The sequence below is a fragment of the Apaloderma vittatum genome, unplaced genomic scaffold, assembly GCF_000703405.1.
Source record: "Apaloderma vittatum isolate BGI_N311 unplaced genomic scaffold, ASM70340v1 scaffold30625, whole genome shotgun sequence".
Taxonomy (NCBI): domain Eukaryota; kingdom Metazoa; phylum Chordata; class Aves; order Trogoniformes; family Trogonidae; genus Apaloderma; species Apaloderma vittatum.
In genome coordinates this window covers 1-17,949 of record NW_009717102.1, presented here as the reverse complement: position 1 = coordinate 17,949, position 17,949 = coordinate 1, and the positions used below count along the sequence as shown (strand labels likewise).

The following is a 17,949-nucleotide window of genomic DNA, read 5'->3' as shown; positions in this document are numbered from 1 at the left end:
TGTCCCCTTATCATCTGAGCCTCCCGGTTTTATTTGTAATTCTTCCAGCTAATGTTCCTGGATGTCTACTAGTGGTATGAAGAGGAGATTTTTAGCAAGCCAGCATCATTGTCCCAACTTGCGCTTTATTTGGAAGATTCATCAGCTGCAAACCTCCTTTCCTGTCTGGAGGTCAGATGTTTTATATAAACGAGTACATTTTATTGGTTGGTAGATGCTTTTAGCTTCCAGCTGTTCTGGACAAAATCTACCTAGGCTGAACCGGTTTAGTTAATAGTTTGCACTAGCCCACCCTGGTTTGTGCCTTTTTCTTGTTTCTAAATCTCATGCGCATATTTGAAATGCCGGGGGAGGGGAAGGAGGAATTTCTTACAAATTGGGCTACACAGGAACTGTTGTAATGCATTAACACTGATTACAGTGCAGCAAACTTAGGGCCCTCAGGCTGATAATCAAGTAGCAGGTTTACGAAGTGATCTTGTGTTAGACTTGTTCAGGTGCTTGTATACTTCTAAGTGCTATTTTAATAAGCTTTCACAAGAGGGCAGAGTAGAATTCGCTTTGGGAATTATAGTTGCCTTGAGACTTAGTATATCTAGAATTGAGCCATCTCAGATTCCTTCAGTGTTAGGACAGCACAGGCTGTATTATTCATGCTGTCCACCTGCACTGTGTACTGCCCTGGGCGCTCTGTGGCTCGTCAGTCGCTGCTCCCCCACGGAGGATCCCAGGGAAAGAAGCCGCAGCCTCTCTCAGGTGTCCTTCCCTGGTGAGGAGGTTCTAGAGCAGGGAGGTGGTGAGGTCTGCAAATGTCCCCCCTGCACCACCACTGCCAATATCTGCTTGTTGTCATAGCAAAAACAGTCATGTAGCTGCTGTTAGCACAGAATCTTGTAGTTGTTAGTGTGTGATAATGCTGCAGCATTATAGCTCTTTCCTAGTTTGCAAATGTTATAAAGGAGATACTACTTGAAAGCAGTAAGATCTCTTTGCAACATATTGATGTACAGTAAAATATGACCAAGAAAGCTACTTGAAAAGGAAATACTGTGTATCTCTAGCTTTATGAATCTTTAAATATGTTAAATATTACAGTTATTATGATACTACCCAGGACCATCATCCTCATTAAAACTTTTAAGAGTCCGCAGAGAAAACTAGCTCTCCCAACCCCCTTTCTTTATTAGAGAACAAACTGGGGTATGGGTTTTTTTCCTGAAGCATCTCAGAAGTGTAGCTTCAGTTTTGTTGTATCTCAGTACTGTGCATTCCAGTAGTTTAGCTAAAAGAGCTGCTTTGAGCTTTGATCACTCTTTGAAGAGTTTTCTGGCACATTATCCTGTACAATTCAGTGCTGCCTCAGTTAATGGAAGTCAATTGACATCTATTGTTATAATATTCTCTGTACATGAAGACTTTCACACTCTTTAATTCTTTTTTTCTTCTTCTTTCAGATTGACCCCAAAGAATACACTTTTTCTGGACTTAAAGATGAGACTGTGGGTCGACTGCCTGGAAAAGTAGCGGGGCAACAATTTGTCATTCAGGACTGTGAGAACTGTAGTATCTACATATTTGACCATTCAGCTACAATCACGATTGATGACTGTGTAAACTGCCAAATCTTTTTAGGACCAATAAAAGGCAGTGTGTTTTTCCGTGACTGCAAAGATTGCAAATGCGTGGTGGCCTGCCAACAGTTTCGCACTCGAGACTGCAGAAAGCTTGACGTGTTCTTGTGCTGTGCCACCCAGCCCATTATTGAGTCTTCCACAGGTATGAAGTTCGGATGTTTCCAGTACTATTATCCTGAGCTGGCTTTACAATTTAAAGATGCTGGACTGAGTATCTTCAACAACACGTGGAGCAACATCCATGACTTTACCCCTGTGTCAGGAGAAAATAATTGGGGCCTTTTGCCTGAGAATGCTGTAGTCCAAGATTATGTTCCTCTGCCCAGCTCTGAGGAGCTGAAAGCTGTCAGAATTTCTATGGATGCTACAAGGAGCATAATACCAGTAACTCGAGGGCGGAGACAGAAAAACAGTGATGAATCGTGTTTGGCTGTGTTTTTTGCTGGTGACTACACAACTGCGAATGCCAGGAAGTTAATTGATGAGGTAAGTGACCTTTGTCTTTGTCCAGATTTTTGAATTTCCACTTGGGCTTTCCTCTGGACAGCCTGTGGTGCTGCAAAGGGAGAATGCGGAGGCTCTGCTTGTCTGCTAACGGTACTGATTGACTGCATGGTTTCAAACCTTAAAGCAAGGTAAGAGACTGGAGGTCCTCTGATCAAATGGTTGTTTTACAGCTGACATCCTGTGAGCGGGACATATATCATCTAGTAGCTCCAACCTACTTTTGTCGTGGCACACCAAAGCTACGTTCTGAAGAAAATGCGTAGTTGATATCATGAACTTGGCCAACCATAGAGTAAGTGATTGGCAATGCTTGTGAAAGAGAGAGAGCGGATTAACTTGTTAGCTTGTTGCCCTCGAAGTCACAGCTGACAGAATGGTCTGTTCTGAAAGTTTAACAGTACTAAGAGACTTTTAAAAAACAACACCTTAAATTGTATCCCCCCTGCCACCCAGTACTGGAATATCTTTCTGGAAGAGGCAGCGAGTGTTTGTCAAGGCTGGTCAGCTGTCTTTGATTACTTAAATAGCTGGTGCTCTCTTTCTTTTTTTTTCCTCCTGTGAGGCAGCAGCTTCCAAGCTTGGCTGAGTTTGGGCTTTCCTGGGGCTAAAATCTGGGAGGGGCTGGCTGCTTTTAGCACCCTGGAGTGCCAGGGATGACAGAGCACAGCCGGTAAACACAAGATACAGCTTCTGAGAGAGAGATATACAAAAGCTGCTGATCCCAATGTTGTACGATCAACAAAAGAACTTATGGAGCTCTTTCAGTTGAGTTTTTAATTACAAGGAGAGAAAGCTTTAGGCTGCCCAGTTGGATTTTTATGGAACCGACTTACTAACAACTACTTGAGTGAAGGGAGAGAGTGATACTTACAGGTTGCTTTTTCTTGAAGAAGGCATAACTACAGTAAAGAGGATAATAGATGTGCTCTCCTGTGTTAGTAGTTCTTTAGAAGTTAGAGTTAAGAACACACTAAAAAACTGGTTGGTAAGATTCTGTGGAAATCTTACTGCTCTGTAGATTAATGAATGCTTTGGAAGAACAAATACAGTTGCTCCTTCTCCACATGCTTTTAGTTTCTTACTAGATTTGAATTAAAAGGTGTGCATGTTCCAAAGTTTGTAACTATTTTTTCAAAATTGAAAACTTCGGCAGTGGATAGATGAGAGTCTGAGCTAACGCTTGGGTGAACTATTGCGGACTAATGAGAACTAACTGCTTGACTCCAGATGCTGAATACTTTTAACTCCCATTACTTTCAGCTTGTGAGGGATCGAGGGGAAAAACCCACAACCCTGGGCCATAATATAAAACAAAACCATTCACGTTTACTCTCTAGGTGCGCTGGGGCAGAGGAGAAATTCTATATGAATGGAATGAAAATAAACAGAAATGTAGAAAAAGGAAATGGTCTTTGAAAAGAGCAGAAAGGGTCTCTTTGCTCTGTAGTGTAATGTGTGTGGAGAAAATGGGTCTATTCCAGTGTAACCTGGATACCTGAGCTCAACTCTCTGCCTTTAGAAGCCTTTTTAACATTAATTCTTCCTCTGTTAACAGATGACTGGTAAAGGCTTTCAACTCGTACAGACTAAAGAAGTCTCAATGAAGGCAGAGGATGCTCACAGAGTTTTCCAGCAGCATGCGTCAGAATTCATTCCACTACTTGAAAAAGGTAAGTTAGTGTTGTGTTGGTTTTTCTTCTCTTCTTGATTTAAAATTCTAGCTGTCACTACAGCATTCTGGAGAACACAGAGGATTGAAGGAGAATTTTGCGTTTCAACGGCATAGTGTAAAACCAGCCGAGATGACGTTGGGAAGCTTCAGGGAGACCCTAAACCAGCCCAAACTCCTGAAGGCATAAGAAAGGAGCTGTTCTACGTGTATTTTGTGGCTCTGCCCCCCCTCTAGTGGTCCAACTGCATAGTTCGGGAGCCGTGGCACAGGCAGATCTGTCCGGGGTGGTCAAAAGAAGCTCATGCTTTTAGACTATTTTTAAGTTATCATCATTGCTGCTCAGCCACCTAGATGTTCAGTGCTTCTGTATACAAATTTAAGGAAATCAGTATAGATGTGTATAACGCAGGCAAGCATTAAATTCCTGTTTATAACTGGTGTATTGTCAGAGTATTTCAAAAGCCCTTTTATTGGTCTGACTGAGATTGGGTTTTGTCTCTTCCTGCAGAAGCACTGACATCTTGCCATCTGTTACGTGCTAAAGCTAAATACACTCTCCCAGACTTAGTAGCAATAAGCAGGTTGTCTCATAGTAACATAAGAGTTCTGTGATGCTCATTGCAAGAATAGGACAAAAGTTATTGTACTTGTCAGATGACAGTCTGGTTTAAGGGCTATTTTGCGCCCACGTGAGAAGAAATAACGTGTTCAGAACGAAAGCAGAGAAAGGGGATCTGCAAGCAGTGGGTGAGAATAAGTCTAAAAATCAGGCAGTTTGCTATCTTGGGACTGAGGCAAAAATGCCTGAATGACTCAGTCCTTCTCCAGATGTCTCTGAAATGGCTCACTATTTGAGCAGTGTAGTCTGACTCACTTCCATGCTGCCCCTGCGCTCCTTGGTGTTTTTGTGCCATTGCTGCCTTTCAAGAAGTAAAACTGGAACCCTGCCAAAATGTCTGCAAAAATGAGCATGGAATTGCAGATATTTTCCTCTCAGATAACACTGTACTTTGAAGCTATGGTTAAGTGGTTTTAATACTTTATCCTGCATTATGGCTGCTCAAACAAAAACCGTAGAATGCTTCTCGCAAGCCTCACAGTTCCCTATAGGTTGAGAAATCTACCATTTCAATGCTAAACTTAAAAGTATTATTGATTCTAGATGAAACTGTCTTCTAGGTCCAGTGGTTGCTTTGGAGTTCAATGGAGATGGTGCTGTGGAAGGATGTCAAAGCGTTATAAGTGATGTTTTTAGTGGGACCAAGGTAAGCTGATGTATCACTTCATTGGCAGAAAATGAGTGTCTAGGGTTCTTCATGCTCAAGCTGTAGTGTTGACATGCTGCATGACTTTTTTAGGTTTCTGAATAGTAAAATCTGAATATCCTTTTCTGTTGTTCAGGCTTTTTTTGTACTCAAAACTCAAGTTGCCTGTCAGAGACAAGAAATATTGCCCTAGGAAACAGTACTAAATCCCTGTATCCATTGAGGAATAGAAGATTTACACTTAAAACTGTTATTCCACACAATAGTAAAAACAGATTCTATAAATATAGTAGGGAAGAGCTCTGCTCCAAGTCTTGTACTGAAGCCTCTTTGTGACATCCTGGTCTATTAAACTCTGACAAAGATAATATGATGAGATTTCAACTTTTTTCAAGGTTTACTTTTGCTGTGTAGGGTATTGCAGAATGCCTTCCTTCAAAGGCATTTCTCTGTTTTCTTCTGTTAGCTTGTGTTACTGTAGCTTCTTTACACCACAGCTCCTCTCTGCTTCCTGTCCCCGTTTCTCTGAATGGCGATGGTTTTGAGGAAGTTTCTGGAAGCAATTAGGGCGCTCCTGATAATGAGAAAGTGACGAACCCTTTACTCTCAAGCAGCCGTTCAAAGAGGACTAAAATTTCTTTGAGACGTAGTGTTTATACAGCTCCTTGCTGTCTTTCAGTTCCTTTCTAAAGAGCTACTCAGAACTAGACTGTCCAGTTTCTGGAAAACAGTCATCTTGTGATAAGTCATCTCAAATGCAGCTAATGTTTCCTTTTTTTCATGTTTGCTATTGCACCAGTAAAACCCTTATGTGTAGTGGACCTTAACTGGGCTCTCAGAGTCTGGAGAATACTAGAAATACAGCCAGGACAGTGTTGTGATACTGCTGATTCTTCTTGTGACCCAAAATTCATCACTGCAAATTTTACCATAAAAGTGGCCTCTTTAAGCAGGAGCTTACAGTGGGTTTTTTTACTCTGGTTAGCAATATTTCATATTTTTCCATAGAGAATAAAGCTGGTACTGGATAGGTAATTCACTGATTCTTCTAGACATTTTTCTTTATTCAGCAACTAAAGTGGTATTAATTATTAGAACAAATAAAATGTTATATTTTCCTCACAAAAAATGACTGGCATCTGTTGTTTTAACACTATGAATGCCCTGATCTGAGTTGCATCCAGAAACCTTAGGCTCTGCCCTTCTGTGCTGTGGAGTAAGCATTGTTCTTGGAGGTGATCCATGGTGTTTGGGTTCAGTTCTAAATATGAAAGCACTTGCTGCATCTGGATCTAAAACTTCAGTTTGCAGCCTGGTTTCCTAGTAAAATTTATGTCGCTTACTAAATACTCGCTGCACTGAATTCAGATATAGAACTTTGGGCTTCCTGTGAGGTATGTACCTTTATTTAAGGAATCATAGAATGTCTTAGGTTGGAAGGGACCTTAGTGATCACCTAATGTAACCTCCGTGCCATGGGCAGGGATTCCCTTAACTAGACCAGGTTGCTCAAGGCCTCATCCAACCTGGCCTTGAATGTCTCCAGGGAGGGGCATCCACAACATCTCTGGGCAATCTGTTTGGGAGTCTTGCCACCCTCGTACTGAAGAATTTCTTCTTAAGAGCCAATCTAAACCTATTTAGATAAACTGTAACTCCAAAACTTCTGCTAAACACGGGGTTTGCACGTGGATCCCTAGAAAACTGAATACTGCGAGTATACATTTTTTTTTTTTAGAAAGTGTTTTTCTTTCTTGGGACATAATTTAGAAGCAATTTAGGGAGTGACAAACTTCAGATTTATTACTACCAAAAGGTTCGAGAATGCTCTATAAAATGCTTTCACCTCATTGTTGGCTGCCCTTACCATGTTTGAGAGCTGTTAGAGTGCTCGGAAAGAATTATAGGTATCCTTGACCAAGAAGCAAGGACAAAAGCTCTTGGGAAGATATGTATCTTCTAAGACTTTGCAGGAGATCAATCTGCTTTTAAGCAGGTGGCTATATTTGCATTTGAAAACCACAGTTAAAAATTATTAAGATCATTTGCTAATAACCTTAATTTCACCAGGGTTTGGTTTCTGAGATAAATCTGATAAACAGCTCTAGATATTCTACTAGGAGTAGAAAAATTCTTCAGCAATAGCACCACCAGAGTCTTCTGAGCCGTTTGATAGAAACAAGGGGAGCTCTACACTGTGTGCTTAAGCAGACTCCCGATTTGTGTGGACTACGTACATCTACACTCTTTACCTCTAGTGTTCATTCTGTGTGACCTTCCTCATTTTGTGACCTGCTTTCTAGCAGTGTTCCTCCGCCTCATCTCTTATAAAATACTCTGCAAAATGCAAAGTGTAATATCCTAGTAGAGGGGGGTGCTGAAAGAAGGTATTCAACTGTGGTGACCACAGTACCAATTGCTGTCATGTCAAGTGACTGCCAAATAATTAGTAGATGTTCTCAAGCTCCTTTGAACAGAAGTCTACCATGTGTTCAAGCAACGGTCTAGGAAACTACTGTTTTTCTGATTATACAATTTTAAAATTTTTTTATTACTGCAGAAATTTAGTGTACAAAGAGATATTGATCTTAAACAAAACAAAAAATAACCCAAATGGTTTAAGTAAACCAGTTAAAGGAACTGTCATTGTTTAAATTCACATGGTATTTGGAGCTAAAGCAGAAAAGTAGTGGCTGTAGGAGCATAGTCGTCTGGAATAACTCCTTTCTACAGTCCCAGTGCTTTTTAGAATAGCTCTATTTGGTTGTGCCAACACTAATGTGCTGAGACACCTCCTCTTGTGGTATAGAAAATGTAAGATAGAACAAAATTTAAGCTTTTGATGGAGGCTGTCGCTTGTGTGTTGAGATTGATGAACAGCTAAAACCGTGTCTGTTACACTGAACTGTTTGGGCATTGCCTAAAGCGTTTCTGGTTGATTTGCTGAAGGCTTTCAAAAATGACAAAGAGCTTAGACTTTCACATGTGTTGATTAATTTTGCAAAACAAAAATGTAATTGAAGTTATTTAAAAAAAAATTAAGAAACAACTAATTTTTTTTGAGGGGAATGTAGTGCAAAGGAGGGTTTGTTTTTTTTACAAACTCTACCTTTCTGTTAAAGGGAAACTTAGTGGTAGTCTGAAGTGTTTGTGTGTTTTGTTTTTCTTCCCTGCTCCGGGGTAGATTTTGACTTAACCAAGCAAAATACATCCAAATGGACACTAGCTAAAGCTGTGACCCCTGAATAATTGAGCTTAAAACTTCTAATCTCCATCAGTGGAAGGCTAGGGTTACTGCAGCTAGCACCTCTGCTAGGAAGAGGTGATGGTAACAGAGGGTACATCAGGACTGAGAGATTTCTAGGCCTAATGTGTCACACAGATGGAAACCAGCAGAGTTGTGTCTCATAAAATGCAAAAATAAAAGTTCTCTGAATGAGTAAATACTACTTGAACCTCTTTATTAGTGATGCATAACTGTTTCCTTTTTTTTAATAAAACAGGCTTTTGTATCGGAGAGCAAAGCATCAGCATCTCAAGATGTAGACAATTTCTACAACTTTGTTGACATGCAGATGGGAATGTGAAGTTTAACTTGAAGGTGTTCACATACGGTTTGTCTCAGCACTTGGATGTCACTTGGCTTGAATATTGCAGTAGCAGCTGGGAATATTTGTCATTCAGTTTTGTATTTCTCATATATCCCTTTTATAAAGCTATTGGGTTTTTTAATACCGTATTACCTGAACTGGAGTAAATGGCATAGCTCCCCATGTACATTGTGTTTGAAACTTGTATTTCAACTGCAGAAACAATGGAAGTTTTCTACTAACTTTTTACAGTGATTTCTGAGCTTCTGTTGACACTTGAATATTTCATGTCAGCATCTAATGATAATGGCATATTTGAAAAATGCAGTGCTAATACAAATTTGATGTAGTAGTAATTATTATCCTTAACTTGGACACATTGTTTAGAAAGTGCATTTATGTGAAACTTGCTGTTTAGAACTTTTCCACATGCAAATTTGTCTTCACTGGGGGCCAGGGAGGAAGCTGTAGTCGTTGACTTTTTCTGAAACGAGTTCTTCTTATAGCATGCTTTCAGAAGCAGTGCGTGACTTATCAAATGTACATCTGGCTTATTCCGCTACAGCATCTTTATTCAAAAATGTTGTCTGCAGCAGCATTTATCCTGAGACTTGTGACAGAAGTGTTCTGGTAAATGAGGCTCTTCTGCTTTGAGGTGAATTCTGGGCCTGAGTGCTCTGCTGAAGATGCTCTAAGGTCGACTCAGGCTCTCTGACGATACAGCTGCCTCCCGTATTCCCAAGTTGCACATGGGACATACATGAGGTTCCCTTGGGTTCGGAGCAATAAGTCTCTGTCACCGTTGTTGTTTTGCTAGAAGGGATGTAACAGCAACCAGAAGTCAGAGAAGGGCTCTGATGACATTAAAAAAGTCTATTCCTCACTAGACCCCAGGAGAAGGATTTTAAACTCAGTAGTAGTAATGAAAATTTAGCTGTAAAGTGCTACACACTGCTGTAGGGTTTATTTTGGATTAATTCTAAAAACAGACTGAAAAAGTGCTACTAGCATTTTGGGAGATACAGTTGAATAGTGATCAGTAAGGATGCTTATTGCTACACAGTGTATATTAGAATACGAATCTATATGGATATTAAATACATGATTGATCTATTTTTGCATATCACATTCTTCCTGATTTTTTTCTACATGAACCTAAAGCTTATGTCCAAGTTTACAAGCCCTCTGTAATACTTGAACAGATTGTGCGTGCAGATGCGCAAAACCGAATTTCTTAAATTAAAATTGTGGCTTGCAAGTTTATGTAGCCTTTACAATCCATTGAATGGACTGAGGCTGTTTTGAGGTGCTAAAGCAGTAATTTTCTCATTATGGTTATCTGTCAGGATGGAAGATCGTTTGCGTTTGTACTGAAAATGAGTCTCGACTCATCAGATTCACAGCTCTGGAGCTCCAAAAGTAGGCGGCTAGAAATGCATCTCTTTATAATTTTTTAGAATTAGCACATGAAGGAATCTGTTCTCCCAAAATTCATAATTCTGTCATGCTTAGGAGATGTTCTGAGCTGTCATTTTGTTGTTACGAGGCAAATGCTTGCCCTTAGTTTAAACTAAATACAGAGAGGATGTCCTTAGGACCTCTTGTTAAAGTTATACATGGATTGAATAAGGAAGAGTATCTCCTGAAGTCACTAAACCACTGGTGTACTGAAGGTAAGAAAAATGTCACTTATGTGAAATGTTTTAATTTGACAAAGTGAAGTAAAATCAAATGACTACCAGAATCTGACTGGTAGTGGAAATTACCACTTACTTGCACTTAGCCAGGATATTTTTTTTTTTGTTATGTGTGAGGAGAGGCTGTGAAAAGAGCTAAAAATCTGAGTCTCCAAAGTACTAGCACAACCCATCCGTGAACATTCGCATGAATTATTCTAGACGTGTGCAGTAAATGTGTTTTTCTGGTATGGACAGTACATTAAAATTGTGTAATGTACTTCAGAATGTCAGTTTGTAATTTATCTAAGCACTGCGTATATTGGACCACGTTGATCTTTAAACTTCTACATGTAATATTTCCGAACTTATACACTGGCACATGATTATATGTATGTTTATAGTTTATTTTTCGTATCATCAACCTGCTCTGGAAACAAAGTCCTAAATTGATTTTTGTGACTGCATTTGCTGGAGGACAGGATGATTAACTGAAAATTAATCTAAGCTTGAAACAGTGAAAAAACTTTTTTACGTGCTAGGAAAGAGCAGAGTGGTGCATTTTGTTTTTTGGTGATTTTTTAATATTGGTAGCCTGCTTACCAGCAAAGATTTTTTCATTCAAAAAAAACCCCTAGATAATGAAGGAGTTTCTCAATCCAATTATTTATCTTTTTACTTCATTTTCTTGCTAACAGTTGTTAAGAACACTTCTATACTAAGCATCAGGTATTGTACATGATACAGAATGGTACATGCTTCATGTAGTCTTTGTACATTTGTTGTATAGCTTTTTATGTAATTTGTATTGCACTGTGAATGTGATTCATATTAAACATTGAAAAACTAGACTCTGGATTCTGGAAGACTTTTTAAAATTATAAAATGCTGCAAAACATAATCACAGTGTATTAAGTATAAAACACTAATTATGAGTTTAAACAGGGACTGCGAATAGATACTCAGAGCTAATCAAATAAACATTAACTCTACGGTCATCCATCCTACAAAAAAGGTGAATATTTGACAGTAAGGGTTTTCCTACACAGTCACTGAGGATATGATTAACTTTTCAAGGCAGTTTTCCTAGTGAAATATGGAAAAAGGTATTTATCTATCAAGCTGTAGAGACACAAGTACAAGAGATACATTTCCTGGTGGGAGACTGTTAAAGCATTTCTTGAGATGTGTGTGTGTCATTGTTTCTTTTTGTCTTGTTTTTTAACTTGTAAAAGTTTTGTCCTTTTAAACTGTGCTTAGATGAATGCTAGTGATGTTCTCACAGCAGAAACAGATTGTGGTGGTTATAGTAATAGAATTGTTCATTTTGAATGCAATTCCTTTGTAGAATCCTATTTAACATCTACAAACAAGTAAAAACTCCTGATAACTGATAAACATAGAATAGATTTCCAAACTCAGCTTTATACTGATCAGAAATTAGAGTGTTTCAACTAGAGATGGTCTGGGGTAACTTTCATGGAGTGTAAAGGTTTGCTAAGAACATGAAGTACTGCATCAGTATAATTTTCTTTTTAATATATTGAGTTAAATTGTGAAGCTTTAAAAAAAATCAAAATTTCTTGTTTACACTTAGCTATTATTGGAAAATTTTATAATTTAAAAAAAAATCTTGTACCTCGACTGGATCTGAAAACTTTTCTGTGTAGTACCTAAGTCATAGCAAAGCTGCCCTTAAGTATTTTCACAATTTTTAGCACTCACATCCTCAGATACTAGCATGCAGAAGCTTTGTATCTGCGGCACAATTGCTAGGAAGTCACCTGCTTTCTTTTGTCATATCTAATAGTCATGCATAAAATACATGGATTTAAAAGTAATCCACATACCAGGCTGCACTTACATAACTAGGACAGATTATTTTTTTGAAATTCCAAAAAGCAGCCTGAAACTTTTTATTACAAGATATGTACTTTGGTCATTGACTAATAGGGGCAACACTGAGTTTTACTGCCCTAAGCGTGAGCAAGAACTCTCTAGCTGAATGTTTTTCCTTAAACACTGGCTTGAAAGTGTTTGGGTCTTATTCATACAGCATTCAGCTTTCTGCATATATTTAAATTAGTGTTGCTGATAATATCTTCCAGAATGTGTTGATTCCCCAGGCTTTTTTTCCTGAAGATTTAATAAAAGCTGCTGTGAAATGAATCTTTTAAGACCTAGTAGCAGCCCAGGGGCCTGCTGGGGTGGTTCCTAAACTCTAGGATTTTTGCTATCAAGTTCCTTGTTGACTCCTCTGGACCTTTGTGCCATTTCTTTTCTAAATTACTGGGCAAGCCTTCTGAATCCAAAAGGATGACGCAGGGCTTCGGAGGTCTGAATCCGAGGCATGTTTAAACTTGATCTAAAACGTGTGAGTTCTAGTCCAACAGTATTAAAAGCTATGAATAAGTGCTGGTGGTAAGTATTGTCTGCAGCGTGTGTGGATTTGTGTGGGATGGTGCAAGCAGGCTGTAGCACTTCATTAAGTTGTGGGCTGTAGTGCTGCATTCTTGCTGCAGTATGTGTTGGAAGGCAGCTCTGTGGTGGTCCACCCTGTTCCTTGGACATTGCAGAGCTCACAGTACGAGCTATAGCAATTTGCTGAGATTGAAAATTTCTGAAAAGTAGCAACTTGCTGTATTGCCAGCCTAGAAGCTTTTCTCAGAGCTGTCTAGTCTGAGCTTTGTTTCTCAACATAACCATCTACATATGGGCAAACTTCATAAGAATCAAACCTGGTAAACGCAGGATGAACAGGGAGTCGTGGTGTGTTAACAAGCCAGACATTAATGTCTTGGTGTCCAGTTTGGTAGAAGAATACTTTTTACTTTTTTTGTCTTTTCAGAATGCCTTGTTGCCATGACTGTTGCTGGTAACGTTTGTGGTCGTGCCATCTTCCTGATGCATATGTAGTCGTCACTGGTTCTGAGTAAGAGAGGAGGAAAGGAGGGGGAAGTGAGAGAAGCTTTTCAAAACGCCCTTAAGCCTTCTGAGTACATAAAGAAAAATGTGCAACTGCTCACCCCTTTATCTCTTTTGTGCATCTAGTGATAATCCCCAGCTACGTACAATGTCATGGATAGAATAACCAAGTACCTTCCCAGAATTTATTAAGCAGTGTGACCAGCTCTTTCTAGTTGCACAAGGCTTTAAAATTGCCAGTGTTGTCAAGGGTCTAAGAGATTTTCCAGATACATTTGGATTTCCCTTGCATCCTTCTATTAAGACTCCTATAGAAAGTTCATCCTTAAAAGAACCTGGTAAAGTTGGTAGATAGGAAATTACAGTGAGGTTAAGAGGCTCTTGAACAGTGTTTAAATGAGTGTTTATCTGGTGTTCCCAAACTGCCAAGACTAAAAGCAACGTGCCATTACAGATTCTACCCAAATGATGAGGCTAAATTTAAGGCTAGGCACCTCTGCAGGACTGAGAGCTCAAAGGGCTGTGTCTAGCCAACTTCATTTTATCACAAGTATTGTGGTGAAGGCCCAGTTATGTGAGAGTCATGTGAGAATCTCCACTTTCATTTTTAGGTACCTTTTGTCCTTATACTGAAAAAAACTTGCAAAGTTCTCTTGCTGTTTGAGCCATTAAACTTGTGTCTCAAAAATAAAAATATGGAAACAGACCTTTTTTGGGCGGGTGGGGAAGCGTGGAATGACTGTTGACTTGTGACTTCTGAGCATTGAAAAGAGGAGGAGCCTTCCTTCCCCCCACTTACTGTGCTGACTGCTGTAGAGGAGATTTCCCCCAAACTGCACGTCTGGCGACGTAGAGGCAGCTAACTTTCCAACTCTCTTGGGCAAGATAACACAATTTATTTCCCTGCTAATACAGCATAGGATGTATTCTTTGATTCTTTTTTGTTAAGCAGTTTCACGTGGTTTAAGGTACAGAGCCATAATACTGATGGGTTTTGAAAGCTGCTGGCAACCCTCTCCATTTTGTGTTACTGTCTTAGAAGGAGAAAGATAAATTGAAGATCTCCCTAAGCACGTAACTTTGAACTTGTCAGATCCTGAGAACTGAAGCTGGCACATTTTGCTCTGAGTGAATGCTTCATGACTGTGGAAGTTTGGTTGGGTTTTTTTTTTGATTGAACGTGCTGATCTTTTTAGGAAGGGAGACCTTCCTCCCCATTTCTGTAGTCCTTCTATAAAAACCACTTCAGGGCCTTTTTTTTTTTTTTTTTTAAAGGTTCTGGAGATTAAATGGAAAGGCTGTGCTGTGACCTGAGGGCATCTTTTGATAGCTGCCCCAACAGGCACTGAAGGATTGGATTCAGTGTTAGTGGTAAAGGCAATCTTTTGAAGCTCTGAGTGCTCTTTGCTTCTATTTCTAATCACAAGCATCGGAAACAGAGGGTTTAAAGACCGCTAGCCATCTGCAGATGAGATTCTGCTTTGCATTTTTTTCTGCAGAAGAATGAAAGTTACTCCACAGTAATAACTATCACTCTCATTTGCAGGTGGGTGTTTGTGCTTTATGGTAACATTTCAGTAATGTTCATTGTGACAGGAAAATGAGGCAGTTAAGCTTTTCTGTCTCTCTTGCCACTAGCTGCCAGTGCTTGCTCTGGTTTCAAGGACATTGTATCAAGGTTTCATCAATGGCATCTGATCTGCCGAGTTTTATGTGGCATCTACAGGTTTCAAAGATAGGTGGTATGCTAGGCTTTGGTATCTGTGTATTTATCTGAGTCAGCTAGACTTGCTACCTGTGGAGGCTTTGATATGCAAGCTGGGAATGCTGCAAGACTTCAAGGTAAGGGGTAGGAATTAACCTCACAGGCCTTTCCAGTTCTTATTTCCCCCCACTACTCCTCTATGGAACTGTAGCATTTGTTGTCTTTTACTTCTCTGGTTTCTGGTCAGAGACAGCAGATTTTCTAGAAAAAAATACATTTCTGCTGAAATTCACTGAAATAATTCTAGGTATTTCAACTAGAGATGCTGCTTTTGTGGCTCCAGTCCATGTTAAATTCTGCGTGACCCTACTTCTCAGATGTTAAATATTACTTCAGCCTTTGTACAGCTGAATAATGGCTGAATAATTCTGTTATTCTGTAACTGCTTCATGGAAGGTTTAGGTTGGATCTCAGGAAGCCCTTCCTCACAGAGAGGGTGCTCAGGCACTGGGATGCACTGCCCAGGGAAGTGGTGGAGTCACCGTCCCTGGAGATGTTTAAGGAGAGGCTGGATGTGGCACTTAGTGCCCTGGTCTGGCTGATGTGGTGGTGTTGGGACATAGGCTGGACTTGGTGATCTCAGAGGTCTTTTCCAGCCTCAACAATTCTGAGTATGGTATAAATGTACACATTATTTTATCCTGACCATATCTCTTATATTTCTAGTTTCTTGGGAAAACTTCCTGTTTGTGCTATATTTTATCAACATGTTAACATCTGGCTTTGTAAATTCTTTATATTCTCTAGGTAGCATCTGTAGTTCATCCGTTATTGAGAAAAAGTGGAAACTGTGTTGGATGTCTTTAGAAAAACAACACTGTACAATCTGCTTCCTATTGATTCATCTTGTTCAGTGTTCCTATAGAAATGCACAGCGAATGTAAATACAATTCTGTGTAAACTCTTATCAAACAGTAAATAGTTTGGTAGAAGCTACATGGGGTGAGGTAACCAAAAATTTATTTGCATATAAAAGCATTTATTGAAATTAGTAGCCCCACAGTCTTTCTGCCATGGGTTTTCCTGTGCCACCTAGCCTTTGGCACTGAGCCCACCAGGTACACTTGTGGATTTACTGTAGAACTGGAGGTTTGGATGTCATCTTCTCCTGACATGTGGCAGCCAGTGGAGGGGGTGTGGGGGGTGTGTGTGGTGTGATCCCAGACATAGCAAATGAAGACAGCTGTGCAACTCCTTTCCCAGGATGGGCTGCATCTGCTCCTGATGAAGTCATATATAAAATAATCTGGCAGGAAACTTCTCATAGGAATGTTTTCTTTGCTGATGGGAATATATGTTCTTTGTCGTCCTTCAAAAAGATGAATACTTAAAACACTATATATATGCGCTCTACTAAGCAGGTTTCATGGACACACAAAAAATAGAAATTGTTTTGAAATTCGAATGAAGATATTGGTACTTGAAAATGTTTTCTGTTTAGTTTAACTCAATCAAACTTTAAATTCCTTTTATGACTAGAAAACAGGTATTTTTTTATAGTGCATGGACTTGGTTTTATCATTCTGAATTCACTTCACTTTGGACTTCAAATCTCTTGTCTAAAAATCACTAGTGCCTGCCCTACTGCCTGGGCCACCCAGTTTGGTATAGAGGATCCCACAAGGTGGTGGTGGAGGGTGAGTGTTCTTGGTAATTTATTTGATGTTTTGGTTTTCTGAAGTTCCTCAGAGTGTTTTCCTGGCAAGTGTATCTTAATGAACAGAGGCAAATGAGGTGATCACTGGTGCATGAAGAAAGTCATAGGTGTCAGTGGTTGCGGTCTAACTGCATTTGTAGAAAGTTACCCTTCATGTTACACACAAGAGTATTAACCACATTTTCAAAAGAAAAAAGACTGTAACTTATTTTTGCAGAAGGTAGTCGATCCAGCAGTGATTTATAGTTGAAAGCCTACATGGATTGGGTAAAAGCTGACTTGGACAAGTACTTGGAGAAGTGATCTGTGGAGGGTTCCTAAACAGACGTGCTACGTCTTGCTTGGGAAATCGGAGCAAGAAGTAGTTGGAGGCTGGCAGAGTATTTGGGGAAGAATCTTGCTGTTGACATCCACTTGGGCCAGGAGGAGACCGATGTCGAGGGGCTGTGGCTGGGCAGAGCAGGTGGGAGACTTGAGCTAGTCGGAACATTGGCCACAAGTAGAATCACAGAATGTTAGTCACAGAATGTCAGGGGTTGGAAGGGACCTCAAGAGATGATCTAGTCCAGCCCCAAGCAGTGCCTAATTTCTTCCTATGGTTTTCACCTCACCTTTTGGCTGCTGTCTGGAAACACTGTAGAAGTGCAGCTTGGGTGTGCCAAACTATCCCTAACTGTGAGACCCCAGGTCCATTTCCTTCTCTGCTGAATTTCCGAGGCCTTTCCGCTCCTCAGTTACTTGTGTGCACCAAGAACGAGGCTGCGGCAGCCAAGGGTGCTGTGCAGGTAAATCCCTTTGTAGCAGTCCTGGTAATGAAGGCAAAAAGGGTTTTCAGCGCGTTTGGTGTGAGTGACGCTTGGCAGCAGCAGTATGGGAAACGTGTGTGGGCGTGAGGCCTAATGAAAGGAGTTAGAGGTCTGAATTTTTGCCCTTGTTGCTTTTACTCTTACTGATGCTGCCTACTGTGCTTTCTATCAAAGGTTGTTTCGATGGGGAACTCTGGGACCAGCCAGGTGATTAACACCAAGAGCTGGCTAAAAGGTGCCCTATGGTAGACTATACGCTCATCGTTTTACAAGTTGTGTAAAACATTCTCGGTTTAGCTCCAGACTGGGCAGGGACAGGCTGGGAGGCCGGCAGGATGCGAGGAGGAGCCCGGCCACCTTTGCCCCGGTCGCCCAGCCCGAAGTTGGGTCTCGGGGCCGCGGGTCAGGGGCTGCTGCTTGTTCATCACCTGCGCTGGGCACCAAGAAGGGCG

General features: G+C 40.3%; 1 protein-coding gene across 1 annotated transcript; it reads left to right on the top strand.

Moving 5' to 3' along the window:
• Positions 1 to 1,454: 1,454 nt before the first annotated feature.
• Positions 1,455 to 8,800, top strand: RP2 (retinitis pigmentosa 2 (X-linked recessive); the record flags this gene model as incomplete). Its single annotated transcript, XM_009869787.1, has 4 exons — positions 1,455 to 2,120; positions 3,697 to 3,811; positions 4,993 to 5,078; positions 8,582 to 8,800. Coding segments are annotated over 4 exons (951 nt in total), but the record flags the coding sequence as incomplete, so codon positions are not given.
• Positions 8,801 to 17,949: the final 9,149 nt, after the last annotated feature.